This window comes from Leguminivora glycinivorella, chromosome 16, assembly GCF_023078275.1.
Source record: "Leguminivora glycinivorella isolate SPB_JAAS2020 chromosome 16, LegGlyc_1.1, whole genome shotgun sequence".
In the NCBI taxonomy this organism is placed as follows: Eukaryota; Metazoa; Arthropoda; class Insecta; order Lepidoptera; family Tortricidae; genus Leguminivora; species Leguminivora glycinivorella.
Window position 1 is genome coordinate 8723787 of NC_062986.1, and position 18811 is coordinate 8742597.

General features: G+C 39.2%; 1 protein-coding gene across 1 annotated transcript in view; it reads left to right on the top strand.

Moving 5' to 3' along the window:
- LOC125234388 (peroxisomal multifunctional enzyme type 2-like) overlaps positions 1-18811 on the top strand; it is a 44837-nt gene that overhangs the window by 18396 nt on the left and 7630 nt on the right. The window contains exons 2-7 of the mRNA XM_048140597.1: positions 7514-7659; positions 10211-10362; positions 10684-10855; positions 11459-11565; positions 12263-12392; positions 13096-13192. Of these exons, the coding sequence (XP_047996554.1) occupies positions 7514-7659; positions 10211-10362; positions 10684-10855; positions 11459-11565; positions 12263-12392; positions 13096-13192 (804 nt within the window). The remainder of the gene's footprint in view (positions 1-7513; positions 7660-10210; positions 10363-10683; positions 10856-11458; positions 11566-12262; positions 12393-13095; positions 13193-18811) is intronic.

Below are 18811 nucleotides of genomic sequence, written 5' to 3' on the forward strand. Positions count from 1 at the left end.
TAAAAATAAATACGCAAATAAATATAACAACCCACCACCAAAAATACAAAACTCGACACGTGTTTCGCCTCTCTACGAGGCATCCTCAGGAGCTGAGAAGTAATTATAACAGGTTAGCACTGATTGACTTGCACGTTATCTATTCGCGGATTAGCAAAGGAAAGTTCTAGTTTACGACGCCTACCATATGTAACCGGTGGACACTCTATTGAATAATGCAAACATTGTAAAACATGGAAAAAATGGACCAGTTACATTTGCCTCGAGTCGAGATTTGCCCCGCTGTACCTTAATCACATTGTGTATTGTACTTTTTTTATAAACATAATCTATAACTCTTTGCATATGATGTAATATTGTTCAGTTTATAAATACAATAGATAAAATATTAGTGAATATGTGTGTTTAATATGAATGCCAAATGAGCAATGTTAATCAATAAAAAGTGTTCAACTTTCGTATGAATATCGGTTTTTTAAAGAAACAACACTATTTTGTCTTTAGCTTCCGGTGTGTTTAGCCCGGCACTAATCATTTCCGGTAGCCATTACCTCACATTCTTTTCGCTCTCGATCTAGCTTGCGAACGCGTCGCTGCATTAAAATTGCCATTTGTTGCTAATTACATAGTTAAAGTCACATTTTCCCAACAATTATCGTTAAATTAAGTTTAAACTCAGTGCTAGTCACATTATCAAAGTGGACAGGAAGAAAGCTCTGCTCCAAGAACAGTTCTGGGCTCGAGGAGACGGTAAGCCGGGCCCGCACGTGCGCCTTGCATACCAAGGCTGATGGTAAGCGAGCTGAAACCAACCCACTGGAACCTCATGCTAAAAGGTATGTGACATATGCACTGTTTTTTTTCCCAGTAAGTGTTTGTTTAAATCTCTAAAATTTCGAGTTATCTTTGTCAATTTCGTCTTAAAGATATTTTATTAAATTACAGTCCGCTCAATTAGTTCATCATTAAACATTTGGTCCTTCGAACCGGATCCGTTGAAAAGTTACCTATTTTTAGTAAAATATCAAATTTGTCGTGTCGTAATATTTTTCTAATAAATTGGTGGGTAAAACTTTAATTCTCGATTCGGTTAATGGCTGACCGGAAGTGTGACTTTTATAGTAGAATTTAGTTAGGTTGGTAGCAGTGTGACAGTTCGTTCAATCCGCTCATCTCGTTCGGTCTTAGTCTATGCTTTGGTGTATGGCAACAATTCGGTTGTCATCTCATCTGTCATTGTCAAAGTCAACAAGTTAATTATAAAGTTAATTTTATTGAGTAACGTAAACTGTTTATTTATATTTTCGTTCTCGTTTTTCGATAAATCAACAGTGATTATTACGTGAAAAATGTCGGACATTGATGTGAGCAATAGAGACGTTGACATGGATAGGGTTGAACGCAATTACGCGGTTATGCGGTTAGAGTTAATCTTTGATTGTATAGATTTAGAGGGTTATGTCGCGGCCGACTTAAACCCAATAGTTGAAGACTTTCATCGTGCCCAAAAGGCTATAATGAAGAAAACAAAGGATGTAAATACGGAGTTCTCGGTTACTGTCGATTTTGAACAAAAAGTAAAGTCAATCTTGACAAGGTTAAGGAAAGCTGAGCCTGTCATTACAAGCAAACATGAAACTGTTGACAAACATGATAGTAGTGATAATAATTCAGCGAAGTTACCTAAAATTGTTGTGAAACCATTTGATGGCTCCTTGCACAATTGGTTGTCATTTAAGGAACTCTTTGATTCCTTAATTCATAAAAGGAATATTTCGAACATTGAAAAGCTGCATTATCTTATGACATCGTGTCAAGGTAAGGCTTTAGATTTGATTAAGAATTACCCAATTTCGGACAACAGTTACATGGATGCTTACAATGCTTTAAACAAGTTTTACAATAGAAAACGGCAAATTGCCTTTGGGTACTATGAAAAGATTTTACTTTGTGAACAGGTGAAGACCAAGTCTTCAACTGAATTAGAAAAAGTTCATCGTGTTTTTAGAGAAACATTACAAGTGTTAGAAAGATTCGACTTACCCGATAAAAACTTTATGTTATTTCATCTGTTGTGGGGAAAATTGGACAAGGCGACTCGGGAGGCCTTCCTCCTCGAGTTCAATTCCAATGAAATTCCAAAGTTTGAATTGCTACAAGAGTTTGTTGAAAAACAAGTCCGCGCTCTGGAAGTAACGGAGGTTAAGCCCGTAACAAGTGCCATTAAAGGTAAAGGCAAGGTAACACTAGTTGCCACACAACAAAATATATGTGTTTTCTGTACTGAACTGCATAACTTAGAAAATTGTAAAAAATTTAAAGTTTTAGACACTTCGGAGCGGTTCAAGGTGGTGAAAAACAAGGGCTTGTGTGTTTGTTGTTTCTCCAAAACTCATAAAGTTAAACAATGCCGATCGGATTGTCGGTGCAGTATATGCGGTTGTTCCCACAACACTTTATTACACTTTGGAAAAAGGGAACCGGCTTCGCCAGAGGCTGAACCAGCACCTCAGCCAACGGTGAGCGGTTTAAATAGCAAAGTGACTTTGACGTCGGTCCAAAGTAATGGATTAGTTTTATTTGCTACTGCTCGGGTAGCTGTTCGGGATAGTTCAGGTAATTATCAAATAGCTCGTGCTCTTTTGGACGGTGCTAGTGGTGTCAATTTTATTTCCCATGACTGTGCTCGAAGATTAGGTTTACAGGTAGATGATACTAGCGAGCCAATTACTGGAATTGGACTATCTGAAGTTGCACCTAAGGGTATGTTATCATGCTCTGTTAAACCTATTGGATCAGAAATGGTTAATTTTGACTTCCAAGCGTCAGTGCTTCCAGTTATCTGTCCGGAGCAACCATACTATAGAGTCAATACATCGGAATGGCATCACATTCAAGGTCTACCTCTCGCTGACCCTGACTTTGCGAAGCCGGGCCCAATAGATTTACTCTTAAATGCAGAGATCTTTGCATCTTCCATTTTAAGTGGTAAAAAGGAGGGCCGGAAGGGGCAGTCAAAGGCTTTGGAGACTGTTTTCGGATGGGTTCTGATGGGTGACTGTTATGCCTCTCGTACACAATCTTTCACTAATTGTCGGAAAGATTGTTTTTTCGTGTCGAATGCTTCACAATCAAACTTGTCGCTGTCGTTGGATGATTCTCTTAAAAGGTTCTGGGAACTAGAAAATATTTGTGGTCCGAGTAAACCTATCTTGTCGAAAGAGGATCAACTATGTGAAGATAACTTCCGTGCAAATTATTGTCGCACGAGTGAAGGCCGGTTCGAGGTACCTCTACCTTTCGTCGATCCTTCGAACAAGCCTACCTTTTCGCACACTCGTGAAATTGCAATGCGGAGATTTTTTCGTTGGAACGCAAGCTTACAAAGCATGCGGATTTTCGTAAAGCTTATGCCTCCTTTATGGAAGAGTATGAGGTCAGTGGTCATATGGAGCAGGTTGCGCCGCCTGTCTCTAGTGTCGGGAATTTTAATTACATCCCACATCATGGTATTTTGCGCCCCGAATCTGTCAGTACACCTCTGAGAGCCGTTTTTGACGCAAGTTGTCGTGACAGCAATGGGATTTCGCTTAATGATACACTACTAGCTGGACCTAAGTTACAAACTAATATTTTTGATGTCCTTACTAGGTTTCGATGGCATAAAATAGTCTTTACGGGTGACATAAAGGCCATGTATCGTCAAATCCTCGTGCCAAACGAGGACGCTGAGTATCAGCGGATATTGTGGCGACCTTCGACTGACGGCCCAGTTAAAGACTATCGTTTGCGGACGGTAACTTATGGTGTGAAATCGGCTCCGTATCAAGCTTTGCGCACAATAGCACAGATAGCGGAGGAGACTGCTGACTCCTATCCTGAAGGGTCACAAGTGCTTGGGAGAGACATTTATGTTGACGATGTCGTGACAGGCGCTGACTCTATTGAGCAAGCTTTAAAAATTAGATCAGATTTATCTGAAATTTTGTCGTCGGGTGGGTTCCATTTGAGAAAATGGACCTCCAACCATAAAGGTTTTATCGTTGACCTTCCATCTTCTGAGTTGTATTCGAGTGATTTTAAACATTTTGATGAACTTTCGGATTTGTCCCTTAAAATATTGGGATTGTTATGGCGTCCACAAACAGATTCGTTCCAATTTGAGGTTGCAACACCACGTGATCAGAAATGTACTAAACGTACTATTTTATCGAATATAGCGCGCATATATGACCCGCTAGGATTCTTATGTCCTGTCACGTTTCACGCTAAATATTTAATGCAGGTCTTGTGGTCATCTGGGGTGCAATGGGACGATGATGTTCCAGAAGCAATCACATCAGAATGGATGAAATTTACCGATCAACTTCCGTCGTTGAAATCTGTCGTTATTCCCCGTCGCATCATCCATTCGTTTGTTTCATTACAATTGCATGGATTTTGTGATGCGTCGGAGCGTGGTTACGCTGCTGTCGTCTTCTGTCGTGTCGATGACACACAAGGCTCTACTTTTGTAGAGCTTTGCTGTGCCAAAAGTAAGGTTGCGCCTCTGCGTAAATTATCAATTCCTCGATTGGAACTGCAGGCTGCCGTGTTGTTGGCAGACCTGATGCAGTCAACACAAGAGGCATTAAAACCTCTCTATGTTGTTCAAGAAATATTTGCATGGTCAGACTCGACCGTAACGTTAGCTTGGATCAAGTCGTGCCCTTCACGCTGGAAAACATTTGTTGCAAATCGTGTGAGCCATATCCAGGATCTTGTTGCTCCTGATCGCTGGCGTCACGTCAGTACACACCACAATCCTGCTGATGCAGGATCCAGGGGGTTACTGCCTGAAGATTTGGTAGAGTGTGATATTTGGTGGAAGGGTCCGTCGTGGTTGGTAAAGGAAGAGAAGGATTGGCCTTGCTCACCTTTGCACGATCCAAGCAATGACTGTATTGTAGAGGAACAACGTATTTGTAGCTTACTCGTGACGGCCGATCCTAACTTAATTGATGAAGTCCTTAGCAGGTTCTCCTCGCTTTTCACATTAAAGCGTGTGTTAGCCTACTGTTTCCGTTTTTTACGGTCAGCTAAGGATGGAAAAGTTGTCGGATCTCTACAGTCAGCTGAAACCACTGCAGCTCTCATGTTTTTAGTAAAACATGTGCAGCTCACTTTGTTCAGTGTAGAGATCAATCAATTAAGGGAGGATCGTTTGAACGCATTGCCAAAGGGTTTGCGCAAGCTTTCATTATTCATTGACAGTCAGGGTATTGTCAGGGTGGGCGGTCGCTTGGCAAATTCTCCTATTAAATTTTCTGTCAAACATCCCATTTTATTGCCTCGCTCCCACCGACTCACTATTTTAATAATTGACGAATACCATAAAAGATTTTTACATCCAGGTGCCCAAACTTTACAAAATTTACTTGCGCAAACGTTTTGGATTTTGTCGCCAAAGCGAGCAATTCAGGCAGTGATTGGAGGCTGCGTGAAATGCTTTCGTGCCAATCCCTCTGCGGCATCTCCGCCGCTTATGGGAAATTTGCCTACTTTTCGCGTCTCGCAAATTAAACCTTTTTCGAGTGTCGCCATTGATTATGGAGGACCATTTGATATCGCTTTCGGTCGTGGCCGTGGTGCGAAAACGTACAAAGGTTACATCTGTGTTTTTGTATGTACTAGTACCAAAGCCATTCACATAGAGCTTGCTTCAGAGTTGTCGACAGAAGCTTTCCTCTGTGTTCTTAAACGGTTTGTCGCTCGTCGTGGTCGATGCAGTAACATTGTCTCTGACCAGGGTAGGAATTTTGTGGGCGCTAGTAACTATCTTGGTTCACTCATGAAAGGTGCTGCTGATGCCCAAGAAATTAAATTCTCGTTTAACCCTCCGGGTACGCCTCATTTTAACGGATTAGCTGAAGCCGGGATACGCTCGGTTAAGACTCACCTCGCACGGGTTGTAGGTAATCAAAGGTTAACCTTCGAGGAATTTTATACAATTCTGACTCAGATTGAATCTATGCTCAACTCTCGTCCATTGACACCTCTTAGCTCGGATCCTAGTGATCTCTCAGCCTTAACTCCAGGCCATTTTTTAACTCTGGAACCGTTGTCGATTGTCCCAGAGGAAAATCTTGTAGATAAAAAAGTAAGTGTCTGTAATCGTTGGAAAATGATACAGAAAATGCATCAAGACTTCTGGCGTAGATGGCACGCTGAGTACGTCCATACTCTACAACAGAGGACTAAATGGAATAAAGTAAATACAAACATTGTCGTGGGTTCCTTGGTCTTGTTGATTAACGAACAGACAAGCCCTTTAAAATGGCCTCTTGGGCGCATCGTTGCTCTACATCCCGGAGTTGACGGTGTCTGTAGAGTGGTCACAATTCAAACTGCTACTGGTCAGTACAGAAGACCAGTTGTGAAGCTGTGTCCTTTACCACTTTCAAATTAACTTTCGTCGTTCTAGTATTATCACTTAGTTTAACATTATAGTTTTTAAGTAGTTTGTCGAACTCTAGCACTATTTGTAGAGTAAATATTGCATATTTAGGTGAGCGGTATGTTCAACTTTCGTATGAATATCGGTTTTTTAAAGAAACAACACTATTTTGTCTTTAGCTTCCGGTGTGTTTAGCCCGGCACTAATCATTTCCGGTAGCCATTACCTCACATTCTTTTCGCTCTCGATCTAGCTTGCGAACGCGTCGCTGCATTAAAATTGCCATTTGTTGCTAATTACATAGTTAAAGTCACATTTTCCCAACAATTATCGTTAAATTAAGTTTAAACTCAGTGCTAGTCACATTATCAAAGTGGACAGGAAGAAAGCTCTGCTCCAAGAACAGTTCTGGGCTCGAGGAGACGGTAAGCCGGGCCCGCACGTGCGCCTTGCATACCAAGGCTGATGGTAAGCGAGCTGAAACCAACCCACTGGAACCTCATGCTAAAAGGTATGTGACATATGCACTGTTTTTTTTCCCAGTAAGTGTTTGTTTAAATCTCTAAAATTTCGAGTTATCTTTGTCAATTTCGTCTTAAAGATATTTTATTAAATTACAGTCCGCTCAATTAGTTCATCATTAAACAAAAAGTTTGCATTATATTTACATAAGGTCTAATTTTGCTTGTCTTGTGTAAAACTTGTGTTACTAAAATCTAAATACAATAAAGTATTTCTTTGAATAGGGTATGAAAAAATAATTTTAAAAAATTAAGTTCATTTTAGAGATTTTTTTAAGAAATGTCCTTTATTATTAGTATTTTTACTACTGAAGTTTTTCTACATACCTTATTTTCATATTCCTGATAGCAGAATGACATTTTGATGGCCCAAGTTAATACAACATTGTTTATTGTTTGCAAAATTGATATAAAAGATTGTATTCTATATCAAACTGTCATTTTATTATGTGGGATATAAAAAAACAGCTTAGTAGTGTTATTCACAATTGTATTTTCTGATAAAAAAATAATACTATAGTGATAATAATAAATAATGTTGTTTTGTGACATTTAGGGGGAGTGGCAGTTTCCGATTACAACTCTGTGGTTGAAGGAGAGAAGATCATAAAGACAGCTATTGATAACTTTGGCCGCATTGACATCGTCATCAACAACGCAGGCATTCTCAGGGATAGGAGTTTCAGCAAAATATCTGACCAGGTGAGTTTGTAAAGATGGGTCTTTAATCATTATCATCGTCATAGCCCTTTGTCGCCCACTGCTGAGGCTATAGACCTCTCTTCTAGTACGCCACATCTCCCGGTCCTGGGCTAATCTCATCTAGTTGTGACCCGCAGTTTTTCTGATGTCGTCGACCTAAGGGACCGGCCACACAAGAGCGTCGCGTGTCTCGGGGCGCGCAACGGACGTCCGCGCCACGCCACCTGAGTGTAATTCAAAAAGCGTCTCCTCAGTACATTTTGTTAGGAAGGACGTAAGGCGCGCCGCCGCCACGCCACCACGACACCGAGACACGCGACGCTCTGATGTGGCCGGTACCTAAGGAGCCAACGGATGCACGGCACATCTTACATTTGTTAGCGGCCACCATTCCGTTAACATTTTAGTCCATCTGCCATCACTCTGCCTAGCAACATGTCCCGCCCAACTCCATTTTAGTTTGGTAATAACGAAACCTACGTCTTGCACATTTGTGCGACGACGGATATCGGTATTCCTCACTCGATCTTGCATCTTGATACCGAGCATGGCGCGCTCCATGGCTCTCTGTGCTACTCGTATCATATGCACAGCCTTCTTAGTAAGCGTCCTTAATATTAAATAAATAAATAAAATAAATATTGGGGACACCTTACACAGATCAACTTAGCCCCAAACTAAGCAAAGCTTGTACTATGGGTGCTAAGCGACGATATACATACATACTTAAATAGATAAATACATACTTATATACATAGAAAACATCCATGACTCAGGAACAAATATCTGTGCTCATCACACAAATAAATGCCCTTACCGGGATTCGAACGGGGGATTAAGTACTTATTGCGGCAAACAGATAGCTATGCATCTTGAATGTGGAAAGTATTTGTTTTTTATACGTAACAAATATTGAAAAAAATGTTTATAAAACTTATAAGCTTACAGTAAATTTTAAAGTGGACAATCTGACTAGAGCACAGACCAACCCCTATAGACATCCATTACAAGACGACTCGCGGTCGCCAGCCTTCCTAGTATTTGCACTGATATAAGCGCGGGCGCTCGCCGTGCCCGATCAGTATCGACCAAGTAACAGACCCGAAAGCAGCGCGTGTTTTTTGCACAAAAAAATTGGAAAAGGGTATTTTGATGCCTTAAAGATGTCCACCTGTAGTGTGAAATGGTGTGGAAAGGTAACAAGAAGCTCAAATTTAAAAACAGACGGCATTACATTCCACAAATAAGTCATATTTATAATTTATTCAGAGCCGGCATAGGTCAACTTACATTGGCCACTTACGCGTCAGTAGAGGGACAGTCATACTTCTGTCCCTTTTCATCTGGCGCGACTGCCCGCCGTCCTTGAAACGGCCAATCACAGCGCGCTTAACACATTCCCCGCCCGCTCCTCGCACCCCAAACACTGGTGACTCGTATCGCGAACAAAATATACAAGATTTCTACTCTATAGGAGGTTCTCTGTGGACTAGAGGGAGGAATTTTATCCATTTAATTTTTTTTCTGTGTTTAATAGCATTGTTAGCAGATGTTTCTGCATAGTAAAAAAATATTTATTTAAATTGTATATTATCTACTATTACTAAATCTTGCAAATTATAAGTAAAAAGAATGTTGAGATAGGCCAACTCAAGTATTATTATCAGATAACAAATTCAACATTACTTTTATCAAATATTTATGTACTGATAATACAACACTTATAGACACATTGAACTTTATAAATATCTACTATATAGATAATTGAAGATGTTTTCCTCCAACTTCATTTACTCAAGATAATATACTCTTTATTGCACACCTCACATTAACAATGAATGCACCAGAACATTACGATATTTTGCACTTTGTTCGTCATTTACAGGGTTCTGCATAGATCTTTAAAACCCTACATATAATAAAAGTATATTCCCCGAAGCCAGCGTCCGCCGGCTTTCCGCGCATTCGCGCAGTAACGAAAAATTTGAAAAGGCTTTGTTTGGCTCTGCAACCATGGTAACGCACTGTTCCTGAGTCAAAAAATACTCGTGGCGTTTTTATTAACAATTTTCGGCTTCGCCCCAAAAAAAAACACCATCTGTACTAAAAAAATAATTACCTAAACAGAGGTAACAACAGGCTCACATCACTATCTTAGATACGTACTTTTACGTGGTATTGTTGCTTATAAATGTGCCTAATACGTTGTACTGGCTCATTCTTGACTTTAAAGATCGTGTTAAACTACAGTTCACCCTCAAATCACCTGGCTGCATAGAAATTGATATTTATGACTAAACAAACCTTCATAAGTAAGTTGTATATTTCTCTGCCGAGTCTAATTAGAGAAGTCGACCTAGTCATTAGGAGGCATCCAACAAAACAAGCCGCCTCGTGAGAAATTTGTCTCGGTCACCAGTGACCATGTCTCGAGTCACGTCTTTCCAGATCAGACCAATCCTTTTCGTCCAAACTGAGTTAGCGCGGTCTCTGTAAGACGGCTTGTTATGTTGTGAACCTGGCAATTGTACAACTATAATTTGCGCCTTAGGACTGGGACCTCGTGCATGCCGTCCACATGAAGGGTGCCTTCAAGACCACGCAGGCAGCATGGGAACTGTTCAAGAAGCAGAAGTTCGGACGCGTCATCATGACGTCCAGCAACGCTGGGTTGCTTGGCAACTTCGGCCAGGCTAACTACAGGTATTTGAAATCATTTAGATTACCAACTTTACGCATGCAACCTTCGGATAGTCGTGAGACAAACCAAGCGATTTGCTTCTCGCTTCGCTTACTCTTGACTTTAGAATTGTGTGTGATCTCGACGTAGTTCTTCTTCATTCAATCAATCACACAATGACCTTGTCTTTAAGACCGGGTTACTCCGTAGGTCCTTGTTAAGTAAGTCTTGGCATTTAACTGTATAGGTGCCATAACTTAAACACATCTTTTAATACAAGTAGGGTGAAAATTCTGAATATTTCTAAAAATAGATCTTAATTTTACGTGTTTCTTTGGTTTTAGTGCCGCTAAGCTAGGTTTGGTTGGTCTGGCCAACACCCTGGCTATTGAGGGAGACAAGTACAACATCAAGGTGAACACAATCGTGCCAACCGCCGCATCCCGTCTTACTGAGGATATCCTGCCTCCCAGCATGTTTGAGGCCATGAAGCCGAACCTCATAGCTCCTGTTGTGGTAAGTAATCTGTTATTTTTAGGGTTCCATACCAAAAAGGTCCAAAAGAAAACCCCCTGTCCGTCTGTCTGTCTGTCACATTAACTAAATATCTCGAGAACTACTCATGACATCTATTTGAAATTTTTAATATTTATGAACATTGTTAACGTCCACAAATTGAAAGTATTATTTTTCTCAAATACACTTACTTCACCGGCTCAGTGATAAAAAGGATTTTGGCCTCCGACGCAAGACAAAAGAGATCGCCATTTCGCCCTATCCTGCGCCGGTTCAAATCAGTTAAGATACCGCTGGTGCGAAAAAGCCCTAAAAGTGTCTGCCCTCTAAAATTCACAGCCAGAAAATGAACTCAAGAATTTGGGATACCCGAGTACTCGACGCTCAAGCATCTGAACTAGCAAGACTTTATAGCTACGATGTTTTCCCATCTTTCAAATATCAGACATGTACCTGCTTAATAAAAAATAGGTGTAGACCAAATGATTAAATAAATAAATAAATAAATAAATATTATAGGACATTCTTACACAGATTGACTGAGGCCCACGATGATTACATTTTAATTTTGATGATAATTACGTCATATTTGTTTATATTCAGGCATATATGGTGCACGAGTCCTTCAATGAAACCGGTCTAATTATTGACTCCACTCTTGGCTTCGCCACCAAGACACATCTGGTCAGAGCGGAAGGAGCTACCCTCAGGTACGAGCAATACTTACTATGGAATATGGAGCATATTTTTATGTGAACAAGTAATTTTTAATGAAATATTCTCATTGACATCCATGCTGAAAAATTGAGCAAACACTGAGTTGTGCAAGTCATATTATTTTTGTCTTATTTTGGATATCGTGCTACTATGTATAAGTTTAAAAACCGAAATATAAAATGATAAGCATTTATTCTTTTGAGAATGATTACAAAGACATTTTGGGGGCGAATAACGTAAACCACATAAATAATTTTGACCTATTTGTCCTTTTACACATACATTAGGTATGTTATTATTTGTTACATAATAATATATAATATCATAGTATTTTACTCGACTAGAATTATTATAGGAATTAAAAGAGAGCATTGAATCATTTATTTCTAATTTTGTAAAATACTAACTTTGCTACGAAAAAGTTTGACATGGGTAGAGGGCGGGTTCCAAAAACTCGTAATTCGGTCTTACATAATTAATAGACCACAGTTAGATATCGTCACTACTTTGAAAAAATCTCGTATCTCACGCTGCTCCTCAAAGTTAAAACGCAGTAAGTCTATATGCATTCCATACATACTTACTACAATTTTCTTTTCATTGACAGACGAAGATACAAGTTTTTTCAAAAGTAGTGACGATATGATAATCTTAATCTAGAAGTTTCTAATAATTTGATTTTTTCTACAGAAAGAAGCCCACAGACCCTGTGACAATAGAATCCGTCAAAGACAACTGGGAGAAGGTTGTCGACATGACCGGAGCCAAGAATATCTCCAAGATCTCAGAAGTCACACTCAACTTGGTAGAAAAGTTGCAAGTAAGGAATTATGTTTTATCTTTATAGCTTGTAATAAAATACGAGTGATGTAGTGTTGACAGGGTTTACACTGACGATAAATGTTACAGAAATAAATTCGTAAACAAGGAGGCGAATATTTATTTAAAACAGAAAATGATACATTATAGGTGTTTTGAGGTGGTTTCTAGATGTCATTGACAAAATATAATACTGATAGGAAGGATTTTAACTAAGGAACGAAAATTTGTGATAAAAAATGACATGACCAGGATTCTAACTCGGCACTTCTTGTTTCGTAGACTGTACATAAAATAATGTATGATCAAACCCATATGTGCCTATTGGGTCGTTTTCGACCCACTGCAGAAAATTCGCGCCTACTCATTAAAATTAGTAGAGAATTGAGCCTGGCATCTTAAAGAGTACAGAATTAAAAACAATGGGCATAATAAGGGTTAAATGTGGAGAGTGAAGAATCCATACTAATATTATAAATGGGAAAGTGTGTGTCTGTTTGTTTGTCCGTCCTTCACGGCAAAACGGAGCGACGAATTGTCGTGATTTTTTAAGTGGAGATAGTTGAAGGGATGGAGAGTGACATAGGCTACTTTTTGTCTCTTTCTAACGCGAGCGAAGCCGCAGGCAAAAGCTAATATTTAATAAATGACAAGTCACTAGGACAGTTCAGATAGAATGATCATTAATAATGATTTTTTCACAGGATTTTGAAGATCGCAGCAAAATGGACGGCGATCGTGAGTCTTACTGGACCACGTATAGCTACAACGCCAAGGATTTGGCTCTCTACGCCTTGGGAGGTCAGTGCACTTTTGGCGACCACTCTGGCCTAGCGCGTAGTAAACCTGCCTACTAAGCGGCGGTCCTGGGTTCGAATCCCGGTAAGGGCATTTATTTGTTTCTGAGTCATGGATGTTTTCTTTGTGTATTAATATCGTTTTCGAAGGTCCCACAACCCAAGTCTTCTTGAGCTTAATGTGGGAGTCAATCTGTTTAAGAATGTCCTGTAATTGTATTCCTTTATTTCTTTTTTTAGTGCTACATTTATATATACTTCGTTCAAAAATTACATTCTCTGTCAAAACCGTAAGTATAAATAGAAGGCCTTTGGCCTAATAAAGAATAACAACCTCAGATAATTATCTTTAAGAGGCCTTATTCCTAAAGTCGAGCGTTTTTTGCAAAATAGAACCTTTTTCATTCAAAATTATAAAGAAACTATAAATGATTATTAAAAAAATGATAATGTTCCTAAAAGTACATATCTTAAGCTAGAAAATCAATTGGTACTACTTTAAAATATGTCTTTTTATACTTCCGAAAAATCAGTTTTTTCGGAAGACGTTTTCAAATTTCGTAGTGGGATAGCTCGTTTAGAATCGTGATTGTGCTGTTAAAAATGTTATTTGGGGTAATAAATGATCACAATCCTATTTGTTATATCCTGTACGAGTTAGCTAATACTTTGACATTTTAAGATTTACTTGAAATGGTGGATAAATAACCTTCCGTATCCTCCCCATTTTTTCGATAAAAAGAGGTTTACATTATGTAATTTTCCTGCGATTCCTGCATTTTTTGTAACTCTTAAATAATATTATCCTAAACTAGAACTTCTTTTTGACCTATAAGAAAAAAATCATACATATAAGACATACCTTTCTGTCGATAGATATGTTTTTAAAACACCTAAAATTCGAATAAAAGACACTGTGCTAACGCGAGCCCGCTCAGTCTGCGCCGAGCGCTCGAAGACAACGGACCTGCGTTTGATCGTCCGGCGCACCTAGCTTTCGTAAGCAGCTCGATAGTTCCGAGAAGTGCCGTAAACTGCGACTAAACAAATCTTGATCCTTTTTACACCTTATGCAATTTTAGTATTCGACATGCTTTTCATGATTTTGGATTTTAAGTTATACGTGAAGTTTGTTGAGAGTTTGAATTATTATTATATTTTGGGACCAGAATGAGGTTCTGGTTCTCATGATGATGGAGTCAGGCAGGAGATGTTCAACAGAACTGCTATTCTACAGTACTTATCATAACTCCACCATGTTTGGGCTCATTAGATTTGGGCTGATGAGCACCATCGATCTAGATGAGGTCCAAGGTCTCATGATGGAGTCAGGAGGTGGTCAACAGAACTGCTATTCTCCTCATCATAACCCCATCATGTTTGGGCTCATTAGATTTGGGCTGACGAGCACCATCGAACTAGATGAGGTCCAAGGTCTCATGACGGGGTCAGGAGGTCGCCAACAGAACTGCTATTCTCCTCATCATAACCCCATCATGTTCGGGCTCATTAGATTTGGGCTGACGAGCACCATCGAACTAGATGAGGTCCAAGGTCTCATGATGGAGTCAGGAGGTGGTCAACAGAACTGCTATTCTCCTCATCATAACCCCATCATGTTTGGGCTCATTAGATTTGGGCTGACGAGCACTATCGAACTAGATGAGGTCCAGGGTCTCATGATGGAGTCAGGAGGTGGCCAACAGAACTGCTATTCTCCTCATCATAACCCCATCATGTTCGGGCTCATTAGATTTGGGCTGACGAGCACCATCGAACTAGACGAGGTCCAAGTTCTCATGATGGAGTCAGGAGGTGGTCAACAGAACTGCTATTCTCCTCATCATAACCCCATCATGTTTGGGCTCATTATAAATATGTGGAAGGTCGTTAATAATAATAAATGTTTTATTAGGGTACCCCTACATGTAAAGAGGGAGCAGATATTTTTTTTATCTACTACTTTTTTTTTATCTGTATTCATATACATTCAATATTTTTTTTTAAATCGGTCCAGTAACAACGGAGATATCGAGGAACAAACATAAAAAAATGAAAAAAATAAATAAACATACGGACGAATTGAGAACCTCGCCTCAAATCTCTCAGATTTGAGGCGACGGTTAAAAAGTGACACATCATGAGCAGTTCCAATGCACCAAATGTCACTGTTCTGGACGTAAGTGCATGCTGTTCTTATAAAAATATGAAAGTTACTATAACTGTGATAATTTCCGAAAATATTAATGTTATCAAAAAACGATCTTAGTAAACCCTTATTCATTTTTAAATACCTATCCAAAAATATATCACACGTTGGGGTTGGAATGAAAAAAAATCAGCCCCCACTTTACATGTAGGGGGGGGTACCCTAATAAAACATTTTTTTCCATTTTTTATTTTTGCACTTTGTTGACGTGATTGATATACATATTGTTACTAAATTTCAGCTTTCTAGTGCTTAAGGTTACTAAGATTATCCGCGGACGGACGGACGGACGGATGGACAGACAGACATGGCGAAACTATAAGAGTTCCTAGTTGACTACGGAACCCTAAAAAACAGAAATCACTATTAAACTATTCTCTAATTTCAAGTTCCTAACTAAAATTTTCCTAATAAAAAAAAACAAATTGATCCCGCTACAAACTTTCACCCCCTTTTTCCCTCTACTAGGGGTGTAAATTTTCATAATCGATTCTTATCTCTTCGAAATTTTGTTAATGCAATCTATACAAATTTCGACTTTCTAGCTTTCGTTGTTTCGGCTCAGCGGTGTTGGTTGTTGAATCAATCAATTAGGAAACCTGACTTTATATATGTACATGTAGACTAATACTATACTTTTACTACATTCATATACCTTATTTACTACTACCATACCATGAATATGAAATTAAATAAAGAGTCCCCATATAAAATTGAAAATTATGTTATTAGCAATTTAATTCAAAACTATCAAGATTATTCGTGTCTGCGTTGAAACGCGCGTTGAGTTGCAGGTGCTCGCGTACCGAGCGCCAACGCCATCTATCGATGGCCGTTTCGTGAAATTGATGAGCGCTCTAAGGAATAAGGGGTCTTAAGTATATAATATAATAATTCATCTACACAAGTATAAATAATTCCATAAATAATAACAATGACAAAGTTTCAATCAGGTCTTAGTCACTTTCCCAAATAAGTATCATTGTATTGTAATCATTGATATTCGTCTTTAAATTACCAATGCAAAGCGAAATCGCTCTTGACCTTCGCCCGTATGCAGATATTTCAAAAGTTAACACAAAAAGACCTATGTTTTCCCTGGTAACAGGTTTAGGGAATTTATTTTAAAAGTTTTATTTTAACAAGTATACGGCCCTCTTGCAAATCCTGGATCATACACGTTTGCATCACTGTAAAACGTCATAAATAACTGAAACCTGTTTCCAAGTACTGTTCCTGTACTATTATACTCTGTCAAACAAGTCTGTCAGTAAATAAGAACTAAGAAAACTATAGGTATCCTTTTCTCTAGCACCCTAAAGAAAAGGATGCATATAGTTTTCTTTGTTCTTATTTACTGACAAACTTGTTTGACAGAGTTTAGTTTCCATCCATTTGACTCTACCTCGGCAGAAACTAATTCTTCAGTCCAATAGCTCATTTTGCCAAACCGTCATAATGTACGAACTAATGTTATAGTTTATTAGACACTGACATGTGTGGAGTGACAAAATTTAGTTAATAAATAAAATAATAAATATCGGGGACACCTTACACAGATCAACTTAACCCCAAACTAAGCAAAGCTTGTACTATGGGTGCTAAGCGACGATATATATACTTACATAGATAAATACGTACTTATATACATACATAGAGAACATCCATGACACAGGAACAAATATCTGTGCTCATCACACAAATAAATGCCCTTACCGGGATTCGAACCCAGGACCGCGGCTCAGCAGGCAGGGTCACTACCGACTGAGCCAGACCGGTCGTCGAGCGGTCGGCGGTCGAGTTAGTGTTTAAAACTACCTAAGTGCATTATAAGATAGATCTTACAGGTTTTAAAGATTCAAACGAATAGGCTACTAGACTCGTATCGAATTTAGCACATCAAGTTATTGTTTTCTGTAGTATTTGACTTAAGAAATCAATATTTATAGCTTGCGGGCATTAAAAGTGAGTGATGACTACGTATTTTTAATTAAAGATGTGTGTATGTTTTTTTTAAATTATGGACTCCGAAAACGGTGTTGGCCAATGGAGTGACGTCACATAATTCAGATCAACTATGGAAATTAGAGATAGTAATCTGATCTCCATAGAAGCAACCTCTATTGTATTAAAATTCATAGTTCTTGACGGGTGTGACAATGTGAAATATTTTTTTCTAAATATACTGACGTCATGTCATAGATATTCTATAGATTAATATGACTGATGTTGTTTTTGCCTGATCACGTAAAAGTCAACTTTAAATAATTTTTTTGCGGGTTTTTAAGTCGTAATAAAATATGGGTACTATTTTTTTTCGTTTAATTAGACAGTAATTAATAATATAAGACATACTTTGAAAAAGGGTCAAGTAGCCTATTATCTGCCAGTGGGTCATGAATCAGTTACTTCGATAGTACATATGGATGTGAAGATTTGTTCAATCAAGGTGGTATTTGACGACCGGTCTGGCCTAGCGGGTAGACACTAGTGACCCTGCCTGCTAAGCCGCGGCCCTGGGTTCAAATCCCGGTAAGGTTAGGTCACAGAGAACCTCCTATAGAGTGGCAATCCTGTATATTTTGTTCGCGATACGAGTCACCAGTGTTTGGGGTGCGAGGAGCGGGCGGGGAATGTGTTAAGCGCGCTGTGATTGGCCGTTTCAAGGACGGCGGGCAGTCGCGCCAGATGAAAAGGGACAGAAGTATGACTGTCCCTCTACTGACGCGTAAGTGGCCAATGTAAGTTGACCTATGCCGGCTCTGAATAAATTATAAATATGACTTATTTGTGGAATGTAATGCCGTCTGTTTTTAAATTTGAGCTTCTTGTTACCTTTCCACACCATTTGACACTACAGGTGGACATCTTTAAGGCATCAAAATACCCTTTTCCAATTTTTTTGTGCGAAAAACACGCGCTGCTTTCGGGTCTGTTGGTCGATACTGATCGGGCACGGCAAGCGCCCGCGCTTATATCAGTGCAAATACTAGGAAGGCTGGCGACCGCGAGTCGTCTTGTAATGGATGTCTATAGGGGTTGGTCTGTGGGTTAGGTAAATGTTCCTGAGTCATTGAAGTTTTCTATGTAAATTAAGTATCAGCAGCGGCTGGTCCATACAAGCCGATTCTCACAGGCTTCCCTAAAATTGATTACTAGTAAAGTACCTTAATGTTGAGGTAGGTTTCTTTTTGCTCAGTGTTACCTAGCAGAAATTTTTACCAGCCGCCAGTAATAAGTATTTATATATTATGTATATCGCTGCCTGAGTACCCATAACACAAGCCTTTTTAAGTTTACCGTGGGCCTCAGTCAATCTGGGTCAAAGTGGGTCTAATTTACCTTGCAAGATTTGACACGAAAATAACTAAGAGCCTGTACAAAAACCGGCCAAGAGCGTGTCGGGCCACGCTC